A 23,256-nucleotide genomic window follows, 5' to 3' on the forward strand; every position below is an offset into this window, starting at 1 on the left:
AACTTTAGTTTAAAAAACCAAAACAAACGAGAATGGAGGAAAGGCTAGATTTTGACCATTTTTGACAGTTCAGCAGAAGCACAATTACAATTTGCAACAGAGCGGCATCGACTCTACGGGAGAACTCCTGATAGCATTTTTTATTGCCGAAAGAAAATGCCAATGCTACCAAAACCCATTAAATGCTTGCACCTCGCAATCAAAGATACTTTGGTGCGTGTGCATGCGTATATACGCGCATGCTTGTACCGATATTTTTTTTTTCTTAGCTTCTGTGTGCTTTTTATGGAGGTTTGCTCATCCTGTGATTTGCCAGGAGTAACCAGCAGGATAGTTTAATCCTGTTTGCTGTTGCAAGACTGCCGAACAGATGATTTCTGGTGCTCCAACAACGTGATTGACTTTTCCGAATTTTCTAAGTTTCTGAGCAGAGTCTCTAGCCGCCTTTTGATCTTCTTCTGATCCTCAATGGCGCATCCGATGACCACAGACTGAAATTTCTGATCGATGGGTCCTGCTGGCACGTCAGATGTGCACGCACCGTAAAGTGACATTAAGCGGATTTTGGCATCTTCCAAATCATCTAGAAGTTTATTGACAATTTCATCGATCATCTTTGTGGCATGCAGTAGGGATTCCTGCTGCTGGGCATTTCGGATGGTTTCTACAGAAACCTCCACAGTGAGGGTTCGGCCCATCAGACGATTAGCAGTCAAATTAAGTTCTTCTCTCTCACCTAAATCAAAACCAATAAAGTATTCTAGGTTACAGGCGAATACTTTCCTGTGCAAATAACATCATCGGGACAATCAAATTGCTACAACTCTGCAATAAACAAGGTGGGTTTCTTTTAAAGTAAGTGACAATCAACAAGATTTCCAGGGGCCAGAAATGAGGTTTTTGTATTTGCCTAAGTCCTACTGATTTCACAGAAGTTTGAAATGAGGCATTAAGCTCTACTAAAAATGTAAGCAGTGCTTTTCTGCTGCTGACACAATGCTTGCTGTATCACGTTAAAGGAAAGCATACAATATTATCAGGAAACATTATTCATTAAAAGAACAGGCACATTAAGGACCTTCTGTGCCACTGTGAGGGGGAGATTTAGACAGCACCCCAAAAGACCATAAAGAAAAAACAGATTGCTGACAACCAGATGCAATTAGGAGCCATGAAAAGACTGGTTTTCTGCTTTCTGAAAACTTAGTTTTTTCCTAAAATATGGCCACAACATATCTGACATGCAGGCTCTCAAAGAGCCAATAAACCAGCAGTTTAAAGCACGTAATATAAGACAGATTCAGGGAATATATTTGAGGCCATATATCACACAACCACGACATTGATCTTCATCATCAGGTTCTTGCAGGCCGTACACTTTGTAGCACTCGTGCCTGTCCAGTAGTCAAAGCCATTTAAATGCTGGTTTTTTCAACTATAATGATCATCATTATCGTCTTCTCTCCCTCAGCTGAGCTATATTAACCCTGGTTTTGCAAAATAAATCGGTGAACTTGAGTGTGGGCTTTCACGTACACAGTAGCAGCATTCATGGTAGACCATCCGGCTGAGCAGTATGTGAATTTGTGGAGCCAAGAAAAAGGGGGTCCCAGGGTAACGGATGGCCCCTCAGTAACCTCAGCTGGCTCCAACGCCCGCACCTTTACCAGCAGCAAGCAATCAACCGGAGCTGCTCCCTGCGGCGCGGGCTGTTGTGACTTTAGGTCAGTTGGGAGGGTATGGCAAAGCGGGTTCTCACCTTCGCTGATGTGCCTCATATCCTGGCTGTTCTGTATATTGTGGATCATTTCAAGCAGGATTTCTTTCTCTTGTTCCATAGCAGACGCTGCGTCACGGAAAGCCTCTACCCTGAGCATGGTTGAACCAAACAAAATGTTTAAATAATAAAATAGCTGTTCACCTATATAGCTGCCAAGAACTGTTCTTTTAAACTTCACCTTAAGAAGTACAGTCAGTTCTTAAGTACCCATGAGCTAGACTCTCTGATTTCATGACCTTCTCCTGTATCTTCACTTCACTTTTCAAGACTCAATATAATTTTAAAAACCAAACAAATGGGGAAAAAGAAAAACCCAAAACAACAGTAATTCGATCAGACTTAAATCTTTCATTTTACTGATAGTGCTGTTCTGTCCTCCTCTGCAGCTAGTCTGCATATCCAGAGCCTGATGGTACTACAGCCCTGCAGCAGAAGTGCTGTAGCTAATTGGCAATTACTATCAGCTGCTTAACTAGCAGATGAACGGACCCAGTCCCCACCAGGGAATTTGGGGGTGAAGGTTGCAGCTGCAGGGATGGAGGCAGCAAGGGGGGCTGGCTCCCCCTCCGCCCCCAGGCCGGCAGCGCACAACCCCTACCACCCACCTACAAAGCAACAAACGTTCCGGAAAACTCAAAACACCGCCTTGTAGGCGAACGACCCCTTTCACGAGGGAGAAAAATGGGCGAGAGGGACAAAGCTCAAACTTTTATTAACGTGACAAGTGCTTCCCCTGAGTGGTGTGCCTTGGTTGCTGGGAGAAGATGCTGGACCGCCCGCCCTCACGGTCACCGGTGTTTTCCACGGAACGATGCTCGCTGTGATTTACACGGGGAGGAAGCTTCTGTGGGAGCAGCTCCTATTTCTGGGCTTTCAGGGAGGCACAAAACCCGGTTCATCCCGGAACAGGACCCCTGCTCCAGCCCTGTTCACTGTGCTGAAACTCACACGTGATGCGGCGAGGGCGAGGGGAAAGCCCATCAGAAACTGCTCTCCCTGATAACTATTCGGTCTCGGTAAGCTGCGTGGTTGTGCGCCCATACTCTGCCCTTCTCCTCGCGGCGTAAGGTACAGGTCCATCTGGCCATGGGCGATGTGAAAACGCCATACTAGAAATGTGAGTCTAGTTCCTTAATTCACATCTCATTCCCAGCCGATGGTTTTAGGGAGAGGGCTTTTGCGTTCAGCCGAGTCATCTGGAAAAGCACATCTGGGAACTGTCTACTTTGGAGACTGGGGACAAGAGGGAAACATCCCCCTCCCTTGGCTTTGCCCTGGAGGCTTGAGGGTAGGAGCTCGTAGAGGACGTGCCAAGCTGCAACTGGCTGCAAGAATGGTGCCAAAAAGCCTCAACTCTGCATTCCCAGACCCCACAGAAAAGCAGACTATCACGTCAACCCGGCTGACGGTTTCAGACGCTTTCAACGCGCAGCTCGGGAGGTCTAGCTGCTGTTAGCAGCACGGGAATCAATCTATCCTGAAATGTTCATTAAACCTGGCCAGAAAAGGGGAAACAAAGCAAAACATTGTTAAGTCTCCTAGATGCTCTGTGCTCTTCAACATTACAGGACGCAGCCCCGAGACCGTGGTGGCTCATCGCTGCTTCTATAGGTAAGGGCTTGTCTGATGAGACAGGTATGGAGCTGCTGCTCCTTCCTCGAAGGCTGGCTGAGGGCAGGTAACTTCAGAAAAACAACAGTAAGAGAAAAGAGGGAAAAAAAAGGCAGAACGGGCGCATTTGAGGATATATTCACACTTCACACGCAGCCTGCTCACGAAATGGTTCTGTTTTACAAAATAGTTAGCCTAATTTAGTCAGTGAAAGCACAAGCTTCGGGCCTTGCCTTTAATGTTCATTCTGAGGAGGAGTGGGAAAAGTTAATGCAATGCAAATTCTTGCCAAGAGCAAATACTTTTAATTATTATTTTGGACTGGTTAGTAAGAGCAGTGAGGCAGGTGGAGTCATTTCATCCTTCAGATGTCTGCACTTTATAATTTAGGAAGTCTAGCAATATTTTCATAAATGCCTCGCCATACCTTTTTAAAAAACTAGTATTTTCGCAATTTAAAAAATGCCTTGTGGTCGCTGGAAAGCTTAAAATTAAAATTTGGAAGTGCAGAATTCCAATTTTAATAGTGTTTTAAAATCAGATTCAGTATATTGTTGTACTGACTTAAAAACCAAAGGTCTGCCTTCAGCGGATGGATCAATCTGTGATTTCCACAGGCTTTGCTAGGTCCTGTGAAAAATGTGGAAAAACCACATTGCAGAGATGCATCCTGAATTGGTGCAATTCTAAAGAGTGCCTAAAACATCACTCCTTCCAAAAGCCAGCTATTGGTATGCGAGGTAGGACCTAAAAGCCAAATCATCAGGATTAATGATTGTATATTGAAAAAAAAAAAAAAAACCCTCGTAATTTACCAGCTAGGAATTTGATCGGATTATTTTACAAGAAAGTCGTATAATGAAATCTTGAGAACTATTTTATTTGCAATAATTGTTTCTTGGGAATTATTTTAACCACTTTTCCAGCTGCAATACAGAGTGCCACACAACTAAAATCCACTGGGATTTTCATTTTATTGTATTTGCTTCCATAAACGGCAGCCAAAACGAGCGCCTACCCCGGCACCGCGTAACGGCTCGTGAAGGAGGCGCAGCAGCTCCCGCTGCCGGTTTTTCCAGGGGGAAAAACCCAAAACCCAAGGAATCCACTCACACCAGACTCAGGAAAATAGTGCTCCAGAGATGCTGGGGAGCCTTAGCAAGGTGAGATACCCACCACAGCCTCACCCTATTTCGCTGCCCCGGCTTGTCCGGAGACCTCCGGCCGCCTGCCCCCGTGCTGGTGTCGGTCCCGCCGGCTTCTCCCGGCCCCCAGACCACAGCCCGGGAGAGACCCCGGCCCCGGCAGGCACTGCACACCCTTCTCTCGCTTTCTTTCCCTCTGCAAGAGTGTCAGGTCCACATCTGGCGGTCAGCTCTCGTAACTTCTTTCCTAAAATGTGCTCTAACTTCACTGGGGTTTGTAAATCTTTACTTTTTTTGGGGTGGGTGGCAAAAAGAAAAAAAAAAAAAAAAAAAAAGATTGGAAGAGATAAACCTCTAGCAGAGGCGACTGCTGTGGAAAAGGGTGGAAACACAATCCAAGTCTCAAAAATCCAACCAACCAAAGAATAGAAAGCAAAAAGAAGATAACAGAAAATACTCATATTTATGCCCAATTATCTCGATGCAGCAGTACGGTCTTTTTCTAACAGATGAAAACATCCAATCATCTTTTTACTTGGAGCGTATTTGTCACTTTGAACGTCAACTAAATATTCCATCCATTACCTAAGACTAAAAAAAACATTCCTTCCTTCTGATTTTTCCCAGTCCGAGAGCCATTAGCCGCGCAGCGCCTTTCTTTCCTACATACCATTTACATGAGCAGAGCATTCCCCCCAGGAACAGGTGGATCAGCCTGCGCTTTTGTTTCCAGATGAGCAACTCGATACCCGCTTTCTTATGACAGCTGCAATAACCCATTCCTTCAAACTACTGACTGGCTTAAACAGCTCACTATTAAAGCTTGCGCGCTGGAGGCACGGAGAAGTTTGCAAAGGAAATAAGAAACATCTGAAGACAGTGCAGCTTTTTTCCCGAAATGGAGCTGAGCACGCTGGCCGGAGACAGAGCAGGGGGTTTCACCCCGGCATCCTCAGCTTGCTTAAACTGAGTTTCCGTGCTGCTTAAACTGAGTTTCCGTGCTCAGGTGAGCAGTCCCACGAACATACAAATGAATGGTGGGGGAATACGGTTGTTCTGATGAAGAACAGATAAAAAAAGTACAAAAAATTAAGAATATTTTTAAAAAAGAAAAAAAAAAAAAAGCAAGAGTCTGACTTATCTCCTGTATCATTACACCTAGGACTGCGTGTTCACTTCACACAACCACCAGGACACAGTGACTCATACGCAGAGACTCTGGTCCTGCTTCCAGCTGCTCCGAGATGCCGCAGCATTCGCCAGCAGCCACGGCAACGCGAAGGTCCAAGCCCTTAAAAGGGACAAACGTGCCACCTGCCCCCCCCTGCCGCCCCTGCCGGGGGGCTCGCTCCCCGACAGCCAAATTAATCCCCCTTTCCCGCTCACTTTCCCAACAGAGGAAAGTCCCTCCGCGAACACCTAGCAGGGAGGTACAAAAATACCCCGTTACTGTTGGAAAAGCAGCTCTCGCAGGGGAAGGGAAGGGAGAAAAGGGAAGGCTGTTCAAACGAGAGCATTTTCCGAAGGGACGAGGGTTACCTTGGGGTTCGGCCGACCTTAAGCAACTTGAGAACTGAGGACTGTCGAGGGGTTTAATTCAAGGCTGTGGTTCACTTTGACTAATTTTCACTTATTATATCTACAAGCAACATCTCAAGGGTCTGTAACTAAACCAAACCGGCTGGTGAAGGAAGAAGTGTGGAAGCTCTTCCTCCTGTCATTCAAATCACTTTTGAAATGAGGCATGTTCATTAGTTGTGCACGGAAAAATAAAAAGACTTGAGTGCCTTTGTAGTTTGACTCTTTTTTCGTAACTGTTCCACATCTAGTACTATGCCTGTTTGAAAGATCCACAGCAAACTGGGAAATTTAATTTCTGGTTAACCAAACTGTCTGCTTTGTTTCAGAGTCACTTTAGCAAATTTAAAACACATTTTTGCATATTCTGGTGCTCATTTTGTGATTATATGCTAGACCTGGATGAGAGCAGCGAGACTTGTTTGCAGACAGCGATTTTGTTTAGTCAAATTGAGAAGTCTGCGAAGGACTTCAAGGAGATTTAATCAAGCTAAGTGAAAGGCTAATATAATAGCACATAAAGTCCACTCCTGAATAATGCAAAGTAATGCAGGCAGAAAGGGGAAAACGCAACTCCTGTATCCCACAGAGCTCTGTTAATTACAGGAAAGTCCTAGAAACATTCTGGGTGGTTCTGTGCAAGCCGCTGATCAATATGCAGCTGTAATGAAGGAAAGGGCGTGTTGAAAGAGTACCGGCGGGAGGTGAATCAGTAGTACAGCCGCAGCACCCTGCGCATCCATCCACCTCAGAAAGGACACTGTGTAATTAGACAGAGCTGAGAGCACGAGGAAGATGATCAAAGTCAAGGAATTCTCTCTCATGCGGCCGAACCGGGGGAAACGTCAAATGGGATTATTTGGGGAACGTCAAGCAGCAGGAGGAGGCAGGATGCGTTTTGGCGCAACGACGAAATACGCATCGCATTCTCAATTACTTGGGAAAAATGCACCTAAGCTGCGGAATGCAATGCAATTCACATTGTACTTACATGATTTATTACACTTCAGAGCGCGGACATTACACTTTAGGCGGACACGAAGGCGGGTGACAAGAACATCCGGAGCCGAACCAGTAAGCGCAAAGGCAGGTTTGGGAGACACCAAGCCTCACGCGCCGGCATCCAGCGCTGCGGCTCAAAGGCCTCCGAGGGCCCGAGTGCCACCACGTTTTACCCTCGCATTTCCCACATCTTCTTACAGAAGTCCTGCCCGACGGACGCGGGATGGGGGCCGTCGGGCCACGCAGCGGGACGACGCGCCACGGGGCTCGAACGCGTCGTGTCACGCTGCCCCGGCACGCAACCCGCTATGCCCTGGGTGCTGGAGGCTCCCCGGGCCACAGAGGGTGTCGCACAGGGTGCCACACGGGGTGCCACACAGGGTGACAAATCCACGAAAGCCCTTTTGCGCTTTCCCTGGCCAGCGTCTGTTTTCACACGCTCAGGGGCATGCTCCGGCTTTCACGCGTTTCCAGGCCACACTATTTCACCTTAGAGCAGCGGCTGCCATTTTTAAACTCGCCCCCCGCCCCGGCCGCGACGAAGGGGGACCCCTTCTCCGCCGGCCACCTCAGGGCGCCGCTCCCCTCCCCTCCCGCCGCCGCCGCCCGCCCTCAGGAGGCATCGGCCCGGGGCTCGCCGGCCCCCCGGGCCCCGCCGCGGCCGCCTCCCCTCCGCCCGCCCGGGGCCGGCCCTGCCCGGCGGTGCGCGGTGCCGCCGCCCCCCGAGGCCCCACCTGAGCTCCAGCTGGTCCAGGTTCTCCAGCAGGCGGCTCGAGCGGTCCGCCATGGAGGTGGAGCGGTAGAAGCGGCCCCGGAGCTGCCCGCCGGACTGCTGCTGCTGCTGCTGCTGCTGCGGCTGCTGCGGCTGTGCCCCCTCGCTGGCCTTGGCACTGATCTTGGCCTGGGCCATAGCACCCGCCTGCTGCCGGCGGCGGATCCGCGCTGCGGCCGCTCCCTCCCCGCGTCCCGCAGGCGGCGGCGGCGGCCGAATGCCGGCAGCTCGCTCATGGCCAAAGAAGGAGCCCGCCCCGCCGCCTGCCCCCGCGGCCGCCCCGCCTCCGCGCCGGGCCGCGGCCGCCGCCTCACGCACCGCGCCGGCCCCCGCCCCGCCCCGCCCCGCCCCGCCCGGCCCGGCCGCCACGGCGGGGCCGCGCCGCTGCCCCCGGCCGGCTGCGGGGCGGCTGAGCGGGACAGCCCCGCCGGGGGCGCGGGGGCGGCGGGGGCTGGGCCGCTGCGGTCAGGCGGCTCCCGCGGCCCCCGGGGGCACCCCGCGGCCCCACGCAGGGGCCGGGCCGGGCCTCTGCTGCGCCCCGAGAGCTGCCTGGGGCGCAGGGAGACCCCCGGCCGCCCCCGCGGTGACAAAAGGAGCCAAGCCCGGACCAGGCAGAAGCAGCGTGAACTCTGTCTCCTGCTAAACCGGAGGCTAAGGCAGGAGTAATGAGGTTTTCAGTGTCTCTGTTAGCCTCCCTCGAGAGGGCAGCTGTCAGCCTAACACTCGCCTTCCAAACTGTTCTGTACGGTTAGTTCATTAGTCTGCTCTTTCATTAAAGACGGCAAGAAGCACCACCACCCGGCTGTTCTTAGATAAAGCTATCAAAAAATGCGAGCTACACAGCTGAAGCTTCTGAAAAATGCAAGAAATGGGAGGAGGAAAACGAGAAAAGCTTTAAAAATCCAGAAGCCTGCGCGAGGGGAGAGAGACGTTGGAGAAAAGTGAACCAGAGACAGCCCTTACTGTAAGCAGAACCCAAACAGCAGTCCTAAAAATAAGATAATTTGAGATACTGCCACCAATAGCACATCTTTCCGATGCCAACTCTAAGAGGCCCCTGGCTACCTGCAGAAGAGAAGCCATTGTACCAACCCTTACTGTTCAAGGTAATACAAAAAAGTTTCTGTAAATAAAATTGTTTAACATTCTCTTTCTGTGCCAAAAAAAAAAAAAAAAAAAAAAAAGTATCTATTTCATGGCAGCCAAGGTAGCAGATCTACACCTATTAATGACTTGTTCCGCGACCGTCTTTAACTCGAGCGTAGGAAACGGCACCTTCTCGCTCACAAGCGCCCGCTGTACCAGCTTAGCAAACCACTCGCGCAGAAACCTCTCGTACGTCAGGTTCCTGCTGCGAGCGTTGGTTCCTGCAATTCAAGTCACACACAGGCTTTACTTGCCCCTGCTGTGAGTATTTAAAAAGGAATTTGCTTATCCCGAAAGTCCAGGTTTGGGCAAATACCCCATGGCTCTAACAGACCAATTTTTGGCACCCAGCTAAGAGGGATTTTGTTGCGCAGGGATACTGTTTTGTATGCTTATCCCGCTGTGATTCAAAATAGCTGTTTTCTCAGGCTCGTCCATTCAGAATGATATCATGTCCCAAGCGCTCTCATTAAATTAATTGCCTGAGTTTTCCTTGTTTTACGTAGTTGGATAAGTAAGGCTTGTTGCCTGTGAGCTCATGGAAATAACTTCATTCGAACAATTGTTCCATCCATCTCTCTACCGTCTTTGTAGAAGATAATTAAAAACCACTTCCCACCCCAAACAGAAACCATTTGTAGCCATGACACAGTTTGCAACCATTTTTTTCCTAGGATCCTTCCATTCCTCCCATGCCAATTTATTAAGTATCGATTAGACTGGATTTAAAAAGCGGAAATCAAAATAGCTGAACAGATATGATAATTTTTTTCCTTGCACAGGGGCTTAAGTCCATGCAGGTAGAAGCTGCAATGAAACACCGGCACAGGACAGCTGTAGTTGTGCCCAAACGTATGACTTCACATATGACTTACCCTCTTTAACAGCAAAATAGCATTTTACCCTAGAAGTGAGAATAGCAGAAACCATGGAACCTAAACGCAGGTTTAAAAGCAGAAACGGTCTTCCGGGACAAGCCTCGACGTTACTGCCTGGGAAGCCCAGGATATTTTCCCACTTAGAAGCTTGGTGAAAACTGCTTTTCCTGCTCCCTAGAGGGGTAGGTTGCCCCCTGTCCCCTCTATTTCTTATGAGGTATGTAAAGGGGCAGTTGTCACCACTCTTCCAAAATAATAGAAGGCTGGGCTCCGTCTCTGGAGGAAGGGAAGTGAATCACAGCTGAACTGAGAGAAGTTTGGGGACTCAAAAGGCAGGAATTGGGTCCTTCAGGGCCACAAGGCAATGGGAGGTGGAAGGGCCCCCCAACATCTGAAACAAAGCACAGATTTCATCCTCCTCCTTGCGGTCCGTGGTGAAGAACGGTGCTGGCCCGGTCAGGACTGCCGGTGCTGCCGTGCCTGTGTCCCCCTCTCCTCATCTCCTCCACAGCTGCGTTCATGTGATGGCCTGCAACAGCCCTGCTCTGGCTGTGGGCACCAGCAAGAAGAACATGAGGAGAGGGTGAGCATCTCATGGTTTCTGCACTCCTGCCTCAGCAGTGAAGCCGCTGGCTGTCTCGTTTGAACTACAGCATCATAAAAAATGGGTGCCACTTGCAAAACAGAGCAACATACAGAGGAGTCTTATTCTCACGTACAAGGTCCCTTGAGGTAGCAGAAAGAGCTGCTTTCCCAGGTCTCAGACATCTGATATATCTGTTGAAGTCCCAGAGCCAGGGAGATGACCTACACCAAAAGCACTACAGATTGTCACATGGCTAAATAGCACCTCAGTTCCAGCTTTGACATATTCCAAACCCTGATATATACTTTGTCGCATACCTTAACGCTTATACATGAGCTGTCATGGAATAGGATCAAAGAGAAAGTCCACACCCAAGAAATACCATGCCAAATTATTTTCTTCCCTTCATCTACAGGAACTTCATCTGAAGAACCTTCTTGAGACATGTCGTGGTTTAGCCCCAGTCGGCAACCAAGCACCACACAGCTGCTCACTCACGCTTCCCCAGCAGAATGAGGGAAAGAATCGGAAAAGCAAGAGTAAGAAAACTTGTGGGTTGAGATAAGAACAGTTTAATAATTGAAATAAAATATAATAAAATAATAAGTTGTAATGAAAACAAGAGAGAAACAAAACCCAGGGAAAACAAGTGATGCAACTACTCACCACCCACCGATACCCAGACAGTTCCCAAGCAGCGATCGCTGCTCCCCAGCCAACCCCCCCCCCCAGTTTCTATACTGAGCATGACGCCATATGGTATGGAATAGCCCTTTGGTCAGTTTGGATCAACTCTTCTGGCTGTGCCCCCTCCCAGTTTCTTGTGCGCCTGGCAGAGCATGGGAAGCTGAAAAGTCCTTGACTAGCATAAGCAGTACTTGGCAACAACTAAACCATCAGTGTGTTAGCAGGATTAGTCTCCTCCTAAATCCAAAGCACAGCACTATGCCAGCTACTAGGAAGAAAATTAACTCGATCCCAGCCAAAATCAGGACAGTACGCAGGCGTTACGGTAACACAAGAGTTCCCATACATAGCAAAAGGATGCAACCATGGCTTGGGCCAGCCAACCAAAGCCAGCTTGCAGTCTTCTCCAGCACCCTAACAGCAGCAGTGAAGATGGGCCAACATGAGTTTTTAGCATATGTTTTCAATCCAAAAATGTACCTGCTGTCACAGTAGGCTGCCCCCTCCCTTAGCACCTGCTGAACCTGTGCTACTGTGTCTTTACTGCTTTCATTACCAATGCTAATTAAAGCTAGCCCTGGGTTTGCCTATACATGTTGCAGTCATTTTACCGTGTAGGCAAGCCCTGAGGTCCCAAGCCTGTCAGAAGTCTGAACGAGGTCCTCTATCTCAGAAGCAATCTGGAAGCTGGCATGGCCGTTTCGGGTCATGCAGCAGTTCATTCTCACAGAGAGGAAAACTGCCTAGTAAATGAGCCAGTGAATTCTGTACAGCTGTAGATGCTCGGCAGATTGTCGATGGAGCTCTGAGCAAAAAAACAAAACGGAAAGACTCCCAGAAATTAGGACACTGCAGTCACTGAAAGTGAACTTGCACAGCTTTACAAAGGGAACTTTACATTAAATTTCCACGCACGCAGAGCTTTGCTGTCTGAGCACACGCTTTGCGTGTACTTGCCGCAAATTTTCTGACTTCTGTATCTCAGACCATATTATTTGACCCAGATTATTACAACTGAGCTCTAAACCACTTGAATTAAGAATTTCTACAGGAAACTGGAGAAGGTTTAGAAGCATCAAAGAAATACGCAAATGCAGATTTTAATAAAGCTACTTAGCTGGAAAGAATTGCCAGAAAGTATCTTTGTGCTAATGTCAGCTTTTTCTAAATTAATTTTGAAACAATTCGTCATCCATCTTCCTCACCTCCTTCCAATTTACAGCACTCGTTGTAAGCATTGCTAGGACAGCACAAACCGATGATAAAACACTTTCCTTTTAAGAAAGAAGACAGCAGAACTTCATACCTCTATAAACTTCACCATATTTGGTAAAGATTCGGTAAAGGTTTGTATTCTGTGACCGCTATAGGCACAGCAATGGTCATTTCTGTACACCTTGAAGAGCCAAGAAAATTAACCCACCACCCAAAAACACACACAAAGCAAGTAGCTTACAGTAAGCTAATCTCAATTTTTTTAAAATTCTATTTTTATATTACTAAACTACAGAAGCAATCAGGCAGGCATGACATTGTAGTGCTCCAGCAACTTTCATAACAGTTGCTCTGATGTATTTGGCATCTCGTCTCTAAATATGACCAAAAGAGGGATTTTGTTTGATATGAAAGAATGTGGCACACAAAGCACCAAAAAGGTAGGAGCCTTGTACCAATCTAAACTTGCACGATTTCAGTTCTGTAAAACTTACGCATGCACCATACAGAAATTAAGAGCATTAAAGTGAACAGCTGGTGGTAGCCAGGTGGGGAGTAGGCTTTTTCCTCATTAAAGATAAATATGAAAAAGCACCACAGGATTACTTTAGACTAATGAAGGGTGAACCCAAACATTACCACAAAAGCAAATTCTCTTAAAAAGGGCAGGATGAATCACTAAGCCTAGCATCCTTTAACAGATTAGTTGTGCTTGTAAACACAGACAAATCTCTCAGCACATGCAGGGCAAACCTCAAAAATTTCAGCCAGTCAAACAAGACTCCCCAACCAGAAACATTAAATTCTGAAACACAACCATTTACAAGACACCTTTTGCAGCTGAAGAACAAGGTGCAGTACCAGGGGATGTTGGTGAGTAACAAGTCACATGTCTGTACACGCAGCATTTTAAGAATCCAATTTTCTCTGCTCTTCTGGAAACAGAAGTATCACAAGCCTGTGATGGCAGAAAACTGTGCAAAGAAGAATTTCAGACAGTGAAGAGAACCTCAAAGAGACCAAAGAAAATGAGGACAAATTTCAAGGTGTCGATAATTCTGGAGACTGCTTTCAACATAAAAAGAATACAGACTAGAACGCTATTTAGCTGTTTTACAAAAGCCACAGAAGCAGTGGTTGGGATTTGCTACTTGTTTTGGTAAGCAGATGAGGAGGTCAATACAATGTGTTTAATAACTAGAGCTCCAAGTATACAGAATGTGTGTGCACACATGGCTTTTTTTTTTTTTTTTAAATGCAACCGATTAAGTCATGGCCCATCAGGTTCAAGCAAACTTTACATTTATGACAGAACAAAATGTTATGAGGAATAAAGCACATGGTCAAAGTCTAACATAGCAGCCTCTGGAGAAGACCATCTACCCAGGTTTTAAACATTTGTTGAACCAAGGAAAGAACTTTCTCAAGCTGAAACATCTTTTCATGTGAAAGGAATTTGCAACTTTTGGAGTCTGCACTGAAAGAAAACCTGCCCAAAAGCCTCTATAACTTGGACCGAGATGTTTTTGAGGATGAAAGTTGTTTCCTGTCTCATTCCACCCTTCATTAGAAGAACTTGGTGTGAAAAATTCTGAAACTAATTTAGCTTGAGTCAGTAGCTAAAGGCAACTGAAAATCTTCCAGAATAGGGCTTCCTCAGCAGTGGTATGAACTACACACCCAGATGTGAACAGGAGTGCGATAAATCTGAGATTTGCAGTGGGAAAGCAAGCACCAGGCACAAGGGGAAAACATTAAGAGGTGCTGTTCACTCTGTAACACTTGGGTGTCAGAGTCAAATGCACTGGAAGTGTTCAAACTATTTTCTGGTGCTTGAACAGTTTCTTCAAGTTGTATGATTGCTAATGAGCGCTGAGATAACTCACCAGATTCTTCATTAATTCTATTTGTTTCAGAGATGGCAATTATATCAGAATCATGATTGGAAATAAACCAGTGCCAGTGTTCCAGCTTTTCTAACCATGATGACAGACAGCTATAGCTATTCTGACTCTTTGGAATCCAGAGTGAGAAAAATCTAGCCTTCCCCTTGTCTTACTCCCCACAAAAAGTATTTGTTTACATAATACATATCTAGATTTACAGCAGTTGGAATCAAACTCACAGGCTAATGAATAATAATAAAAAAAAAATCAAGCTGGCATTTTATTACATTTCTTACTGATTGACAGCAATCATTAACTGAAGTATAATAGGCTGGTTAAAGCTGGACAGCTTGCATAGGTATTTTTAAACAAAGGAACTGAGAAAGGTGGTACAGATAACAATTTTAAACACAGAAATAATTGTTCACCTTGAAATAAGGACAATACAAAAATAATTAACACATTTACATTCATTTATCCAAGGCCACCTCTTCATAAACAGAAGGGAGCAAAGATGATAGTATATAGGAATAATACAGCTTAAATTCTCTCACACCTATTCCAAACAGGAACTAGAAAGTTTCCTTAAAAAGATGTTCCAGCCTCAGATGAGGGAGAGGAACTGAACCCGTCAAACTTTAAGCCATCAAATCCAACACTCTACAATGGTACTATTGAAAAAACATACACATTTATAAAAATACAGCTAACTGTACAGCCCGTGGTCCTGATTCTGACATTTATAACAAACAGGACGCAGACAAAATTATGGTCTATGGGGTGAGACTGGCCACAGGCAAGAGTTAGGCCACACGTTCAATTTATACACCTGGGAACTAAGCTTCTCTTTATAACAAGATTAGCTAGGCAAATCTGAGAAAATTGGAGTTTACTATTTTTATCTGTTGCAAAGACCACATAAAAAGTAAATAAAGACAATGACATTTGTGACAGAAAAATTAAATACAAGAACCAATTAAAAAAAAAAAAACAAAACAGAACAACAAGTAAAAACCCCAAAATACCTAGTAAGACCAGCCTACTAAATAGGCAACAACTTATACAGCTAGACTGGAGAGACTTAGTCATCACCCCTTAGAAACAGAATATGCAAAGGCTTCAAAATTTATTTTTATCATACACAATATATTGCAGCGGATATCCATAAACTCCAGCTATTCATCAGCATGACAGAGGACATTAGATTAGAAATCTAACAATTCAAGATACAGACGTATTTTTGAAGTGGTATTTCTGAACCTTTGTAAATAGATGAACAAGCTTCCATTTTTGTGAGCAGCTCTGATGACATGGTGTTAGTGTACTGAAGTATCTTAATTTACATTTCCTCAAGGCTTCTCTTGATAGCTTCTTCCAATTCTGCATCTTGCTCTGTATAAATACAAAAACCTGATTATAATCTCAAATTACAGTTGATAAGTCATAAACACAACTACATTAATATTACTGCATAAAGCAACGAATTACTTCTGTGGGCAATGTCAGCAGACCGCAAAAAAAGGTAGAGAAACAGAACAAAAGTGTTTTCCCTCCTTCTGTCTTATGCTATCTTTTCAACACTTCAAAATATAGGAACAACCTCTACAACCTTCCACTGTATTAACTAGGGGCAGCCCAATGATTAGTTTAAGAGTATAACATAACTACATACTCACTGGTCAAAATAACACCACGATTAGAACCCATATGTATGCACCAAGAAAAATAAAGTATTAAACCAAAAAGACAGACACACAAAACAAGCAGAGAGGTTTCAGTATTTTCATTCCAGTTCCTTATCAATAAATATTCCTGTTTCTACATTCTAACTTGGCACCACTGTTGTCACTCTTACTAGGAAGGCCAGCTGTAAGTAGAGAAAAAGTCCTGTCAACAGTAAGATTAGTCTAGATCAGGGCTGTAACACTTTTGACGGTGGGGCAGAAGACTGCATTGCACTCACCTGACTTGTTAACAACTTGTTAACAACCTCTCATTCGTTAAACACCTTTATGAAAGGTTACTCAAAAAGGAAACTCCGGTTTTGCATTACATTTAGGTTGTTTTGGGCACTAATTGTTTGGTGTTAGTAAATTAAATATCACAAGCTAGACAAGGTTTATATGTACAGTAAATATTAATACCAATGGTATAGATGGAAAAATTAAAGCAGCTTTCAGACACACTGTCATTCTTGAATTACTCATCTTCTGCTTTAGGAGGACACAAGCACATCCTATAAAAAAAGCCGTCTGTTCTTATGACAAAGGAATCAGAATAATCACATACATTAACAGAACAGATTTTAAAACTTGAATTCTTGTTGTGCTGTTTTATGCAAGGCCTAGATTTGGAACAGAAACAGTATCAGTGAATGTTCTCTCATGTCAGCAGAGCCATATTTCTTCACCTGGACTTTACTGCAGTATCCTGTACTACTGATAAAAGACATTAAGTCAGTTTCTGAAAGGAAAACATTACATGGTCACAGAAACAAAAAAGAAATTTTGAAACCAAAATAAAGCAGAAAGCCACCTGCAGACAACTGCTTGCATTAAAATATGTTGTCAATGCTACTAAGCATGTGCACGAATCAAGAAAAAGGTCCAAACTGTGACTCTGTTGCTAACAGCATGCAGTTAGCTCCACAGGGATACCTGGATTGTCCTCTATTCCCTGCAGCTGCTCAAGCAGCTTTTTCTGCCACCTACACTTGCTTTTTGCTTTCTCCTCTTCCAGCAGTTGCTAGTGCTTCCTCCTCCCCACCCCCCCTTTTTTCCCCTTTCTGGGGTTGATTTTGCCGCCTCAGTCCCTCTTACCCCGTGACAGAACTGCCATTAGCGACGCAGGCAGCCAGTGAACACAGCTGAAGCCAGGCTGCTCCATGAGGTCAGATGCCTTCAGCTCTGCAGCATCAGAACCGGGACCTCCGGTATGCACCAAATGCCACTGCGATCCCTGATGGCAATACCCAGTGCTAGGGGGACCTGAGCATGGTAAACTTTCAGTATTGTAGATGAATAAGTTGGACATTTGATAACAGTATTTAGTAACAGTTGGTAAATTTATAACTGAGTAAATTCTGGGAATATAAGACTCAGTTATCAGTTTTATCACTGACCTTGTACAAATTCTTTATTGATTTTTTTTTTTAGTTAGTTTTATTTCTATCAGGTGGAAGGGCAGTCAAGCCATTAAACAATACATTATTTTCAAAGTGCACTGTAGTCTTGACACCAAAAATTGACTACATTGTATGAACACCACCTCTAAGCACAACAGCAAAAGGATGAAAACAATTTGAAGTGAGGTAAGATACGATATGAGCAGACAGCTGTACCGCTGATCCAGACTTGTGCATAAATCCACAGCTCTTTAAGAGACCAGAGTGCTTTGCTGAGATGTAATACCTAATTTTGAACTATTTTTCAGACGTTCAACTATTTAGTCAGTAGTTCTACTCTGAGTCAACACAGTCATATTAAACTGGTACAAAGTGAGCTCAGTCAAGTCTTTAATTGCACAATACCCTGTGGTGCACCAATAAAATAGATTTTGAGTCTGCTGGCATACTTTTCAGGTTAGGAAGTATTATTTATTTACAACTCATCACAGTGTTCTTAACTACTCAAGATTGCCCAGCATATTTTAGAGAGTATTCCTAAGAGGTCACTTGCTGTAAAACTGATTTTAAGTTTAGTTTCTGTATCTTCCATAACAGCACTCCTGAACACAGAAAAGTAAAAAGTAACAGACCTTCCTGAGTCTTTATTTCTTCTAAGCTCCTCTTCATTGTTAGTTTGATATCTTCATCATCTTCGCTATCTGAACCTTAAATGCACAAATGAAACATAAATTATACATCTCTTCTAATAAAAAAAAGTTAACAGTCCCCTCTCGCATTTCTCTTACTGTAACAACATTGTAGGTTGGATCTGAAGAAATACACTTGTTATGATCTGAAAGTCAAGATAAAAATACTTTATAGTGGTAGTTTAAGACAGTAACTCAAGAGACAGTTATTTTTCAGCTACCTTCTTCCCTTTCTCCCCCAAAATCTAGAGGCAGACTGCTTCAATTTTATATGATTTTAAAGCGGTAATAAGAAATAATAGGTGCAGCAGCTACTCTTAGTGTCTACAGTTATTAAAAAAAAAAGACATTACTCACTTTCTACAAAATGTATCAAGGACTTAATTATGGGAAGAAGGGCTATAGTGTGTCTGCCTACACACGATCTTAGCTGTATTTTGTTGCCTAAATACTCCACTTGAACAATGGAGTGCTATAACTCAACTGAGCAGTGCAATTCAGCAGATGTTGTTCAAGTCTCAGACAAAAAAAGTCAATACACTTGGTTTAATCTGCTAACTCACCATAGCCAAGCCCAGTCAAAACTCTGCCTTTCCCCTTCTAAATAATGCTCTTCATGAGGCTGGTTTCCAGCTGCAAAATGACAGCTCTATTTCAAAGTGTCTAGTAGGGACTGGTGTACCTAAGGTGTTTTTTTTTTCCATTTGTTTTTAAACAGTCTCAGTAAACTACAGGTTAAAAATAAACAAGTCAATGAGTCACATCATGTATTCACTCTCCTGCTACAGGCTATTGCTATTTTGGGAGATGGTCTCTGTAATGAGGTCTTACAGTATTTGCAATCAACTAGGTCTCCTACGGTCGTATCAACAGAAGCACTTCCCTTAAGTCATCACATTTATTAGTACACCAGCGTACTTTTGATTACGTTTTCCGGAAAAGAACATTCTGACATGGACATCTAATTTACTGACTGCATAACTTCTGGTATTTTAAATGACCCAAGTTAGGTATTCAAAGAGACAGGTACACTTTCTAAAATCTGTTTTCGAACCTCTGACACATATACCTTGTCTGAACAACAACATTGCTATGTTCCTAATTCCAGGAATACAAACTCTGACAGCTGGTATCAAACAGAGATCAGGAGCCCACAAAGATGCCAGAAATAGTTAGATATACACTGCAGTTAAAATGGTCTTTCTCCAGTCACTTGGCAGACCGACTGTGAATCCTTTTTGGAGCTGCCTACTATCTCTGGGCTGAAGAGATACTATTTTTTACATCATCTTCCAAAGCAAACAAAGCAAAAGAAAGAAAAACCCACACAACCCAAACAAATGTCATTACAATCACTTATGAGAGGGAGGGAAAAGTACAAAGAAAAGGCTTTGCACAAGTGGCTTCTCCCTTATTAACCATCCTTTTAATCTTCCAGCCCAGAAGACATCTCAGACTGCTCTAAAAAGTTTTGTACCTGTTAGAGGTGTAACAGTTGAAGGAATCACTCCCCAACTAATTTGTTGGTGTAAGTATAGTGGAAGAATTGAGATCTTGAAAACAGTAAGTAATAAGGCATAGTACAAGGGAATCTCTAGTTTGCTTCCATTTCGAAGAAAAATACATTAAGAGCACTCTCCTGAAGGTTTGTGGGGGGCTTTTTTAGGCAACTTGACAGAAGACGCTGGCAGACAGGAAAGGCAATATTGTTCTGATTGGCATCTTGCATAGATGGTTAAACAGCAGAGGATCAGAGTACTCAGAAATGTACTTTCAGATATGATCTAAAAGAAGTCAACTTTCTGGGAACTGGTTATGGAGTCACTTCACCACAGAAGAAGCCATGATGACAACCCACTGCCGCTGTTAGACAACAGCACTTTCCTGCTCACTCCTGGCTTCCTCGACCGAGGCAACAGGCTAACCTGACACTCATTTTTCAGAATACAGCAGATCAGCAGCTAAGTTGACTTTTCTGCCAATTAAGACAGTTATGAGTGTTAAAACAGGATTTGTAGATAGAATTATTATTTTAGTTCAATAAGAAAAAGTTTGGAATTCATCTTACGTATTAATGCAGGCCTCGTCTTGCCAAAATGTTTTGTTAGTCACACCACCTTATTACACCACTGTAATAACACGGGGTACACATTCATATTGGAACAGAGGTATATGCAAACTAGCATGCAAAACATTTAAACATTTTATAACAAGCTGCCTGCCCCATGATTTATCACTGCACCCAATATACAATAACTAAATACTACTTGATAGTTATAACATCACAGAGAACAAGTTTGCTTAAACCATAGTTGAAGAAACACCATTCCACTGCCAGAAACTAGGACACTTGGAAACAATTAGTACTGATGATCTTCTGTTAGTTGGGGGCAGGGGGGAGCACGGGAATCGGCCTCGAGTCAAATGTGGTTATGAAGCATGTTACGCTTCACTCTGCCTTCATCGGTCATTATTTGCAAGACTTCTCTCCCCTCTGCCTAACTGTATTAATGTACATTCAACTCCCCATGAAGGCAGCTGCTGGATTCTCTGAAATCTTTTGAATTGGTGCAAGTTAACCTATTAAGAAGCTAACAAAGAGCCAAATCTTATTTAGGAGGTTTTCATGCAAAAGCTTGTCAACATCTCAAATTATACTGAGACTTTCCTTATCCAAAAACCAGAAACATCTTTATGCTTGTCCTCGGTGTTCCCCCCTGCCCCCACCCTCCCCAAACCTACACAGAGCAAAGACTAAAGGCACAAAAGCAGTAAAGATGAGAATTTTGAGATGTTCTGATATAGCTCTACAGGAATCAGGAGTAAGACAGTAACAGTCAGAAGAAAAGCCGTCTGCAGCCAAAAATCCTAGGCAGAAATGCTCCAGCAAATAAGGGGGTGGGAGGCAGGAATTCAGCTTCCTTTAAGGGCTGGACAGCAAGAACTATTAGTGTGGAACTCATAACCTGTCAACTAAAGAGAAGGAAAGGCCAACTGATTGAACAGATGCATTTTCAAGTCAGAAGAGACCAGGCTGCTTTTCCACGTGGGACAGGTCATTGTGCTTGATCTAATGTTGCTCACAGCGTCTCCGTATCCTGTGACTGAACTCTTGCTCTCAAGGGGATCTTGGATTCCAGTGAAGAATATAGTCAATGCAAATATCACAGAATAGCTGAGGTTGGAGGGGACCTCTGGAGGTCATCTTGTCCAGCCCCACTGCTCAAGCAGGATCACCTAGAGCCAGCTGGCCAGGACTATGTCCAGATAGCTTTTGAATATTACCAAAAAGATACTGCACTGGGAAGCTCAGAACTTGACAGTAGTGACCTTACCAGTGCTGAGCAGAGGGAAAGGACCACCTCCCTCAACCTGCTGACAACACTCCTAATGCAGCCCCGGGCACCGTCTCATGGCCTTCTCAGCCATGAGAGCACATTGCTGGCTCGTGGTCAACTTGGTGTCCACCAGGACCCCCAGGTCCTTTCCTGCAAAGCTGTTTTCCAGCTGGCTTTCCCTGGTCAGCATATATTGGTGCTTGGGGTTGTTCCTCCCCGGGTGCAGGACTTTGCACTTCTCCTTGTTGAGCTTCATGAGGTTCCTGTCAGCCCACTTCTCCCCTGTCAAGGCTCCTCTGGATGGCAGCACAACCCTCTGGTGTATCAGCTGCCACTCCCAGTTTTGTGTCATCAGCAAACCTGCTGAGGGTACTTTCTGCCCCACTGTCTAGGTCATTAATGAAGACGTTAAATAGGGCCGGACTCAGTACTGACCCCTGGGGTACACTGCTGGTTACTGGCCTCCACCTGTACTTCATGCCACTGATCACTATGTTCCAGGTCTGGCCAGTTTTCAATCCACCTCACAGTTTGCTCATCCAGCCCACAATTCATCAGCATGTACTCCTGGTACTGCTGGCATCTTCTGATGATGAACAGTAAATGAGAATGTTTAATTTGGAGCAATCAGGCATGTCCTGTCTTTCTTGTTAAATGCTTGCCACATTCTATAGCTCCCAACTCCTTTGGGGTCAGAGGAAAAGCAATTGCCCAGTTTCTCAGCCAAGAGATCTTAAGATATGGCCTCTTCTCTAGTACATTTTGTTAAATAAACAACAGCTAAGAAACTCTGACTGTACCTACTCTCTCAAAGAAATCCTGCTGCTCGCTATTGTCTTCAGGTATTGCCAAATTCCTGCTGGAAGAACAAAAAAGCAGGAAAGCAAATTCTGGATGAATATAGAGCTCAGAAAGATTAAGCCCATAGATGGGAGCAAATATAGTGATTTTTTGACATTTCATGAGTCTGTCATAGAAACCTATTCTGGGAAGATACTGGTAAACTTTCACAGAATGCAAGCGCCACCCACTGTCCTGACATTGAAGCGCCACTGCTTGAATTAGGATTAGCTGCCCACATGGCTCAGCATAATTCTGCCCCTGTATCTGATCATCTTCTCTTGCAACCTCCCTAGTTACCACCATCCCCTTAATAATTTCCATCAGGTTTACCACTTCCTCTGTCTCACCAGAGACTGTTTCCCTTCCCTGCTGCGCAACTTAACGCATCTCCTGACTACTTCACTCGTTGTGCAGTCTCACACCCAACCTCCGCTTCTCTCTCCTACGATGCCCCTTCTCTTGGTCTTTTCAGTAGCTCCCAATTCCATCTGCCTCTTTCCCATCCCAATGTATGGTGATGTTAATACCACATTTAACTCACTGTCTCTCCAACCACTGATCCTTTTCCTTTTACAGTTCATGTCTGAAGTTTTTGTGCTACCGTACCTTAAGGATACCATTAAAGTTACCTCATTCAAGATCCTAGTAACTACTTAGCCAAAAACTTAAGATCAGTACCCCATCCTTACCTTCGTTTGCAATCATGTTCAGTATGTGTGATTATGCTGCTTTTAAAATACTGTTCTTTGGCTTCCAGAATCCTTTCCTTTATTTCTTCTTCAATATGTCCCTGGAGGATCCTCCCCACATACTCCTCCCCAATACTTACTGCTCTTATCTCCATTTCCTCATTAGGGTAACATCATCTGTAAATGCAAGTACAGCTACTCCCTGCTGAGGGTTCACAAATACACAAGACCTCTCTTCCTCCATGCAAACTAAAGCTTCACTCTGTCTATCTCTCCCTACAGGTGCT

General features: G+C 44.6%; 2 protein-coding genes across 2 annotated transcripts in view; both read right to left on the minus strand.

Annotated features, from left to right (window-relative positions):
• Positions 1 to 335: 335 nt before the first annotated feature.
• Positions 336 to 8,026, minus strand: BAG2 (BAG cochaperone 2). The gene is made up of 3 exons (XM_075708409.1): positions 7,851 to 8,026; positions 1,760 to 1,869; positions 336 to 736 (listed from the first exon to the last, which is right to left on the minus strand). The coding sequence occupies exons 1-3, from the start codon at positions 8,024 to 8,026 to the stop codon at positions 336 to 338; spliced, it is 687 nt and encodes a 228-aa protein (XP_075564524.1).
• A 7,597-nt stretch (positions 8,027 to 15,623) lies between these two features.
• Positions 15,624 to 23,256, minus strand: part of ZNF451 (zinc finger protein 451) — a 40,659-nt gene continuing 33,026 nt past the window's right edge. Inside the window, exons 13-14 of the mRNA XM_075707867.1 lie at positions 18,043 to 18,117; positions 15,624 to 15,678 (exon numbers count right to left, since the gene is read on the minus strand). Of these exons, the coding sequence (XP_075563982.1) occupies positions 15,626 to 15,678; positions 18,043 to 18,117 (128 nt within the window). The 3' untranslated portion in view covers positions 15,624 to 15,625. The remainder of the gene's footprint in view (positions 15,679 to 18,042; positions 18,118 to 23,256) is intronic.

The sequence above is a fragment of the Pelecanus crispus genome, chromosome 3, assembly GCF_030463565.1.
Source record: "Pelecanus crispus isolate bPelCri1 chromosome 3, bPelCri1.pri, whole genome shotgun sequence".
Taxonomy (NCBI): domain Eukaryota; kingdom Metazoa; phylum Chordata; class Aves; order Pelecaniformes; family Pelecanidae; genus Pelecanus; species Pelecanus crispus.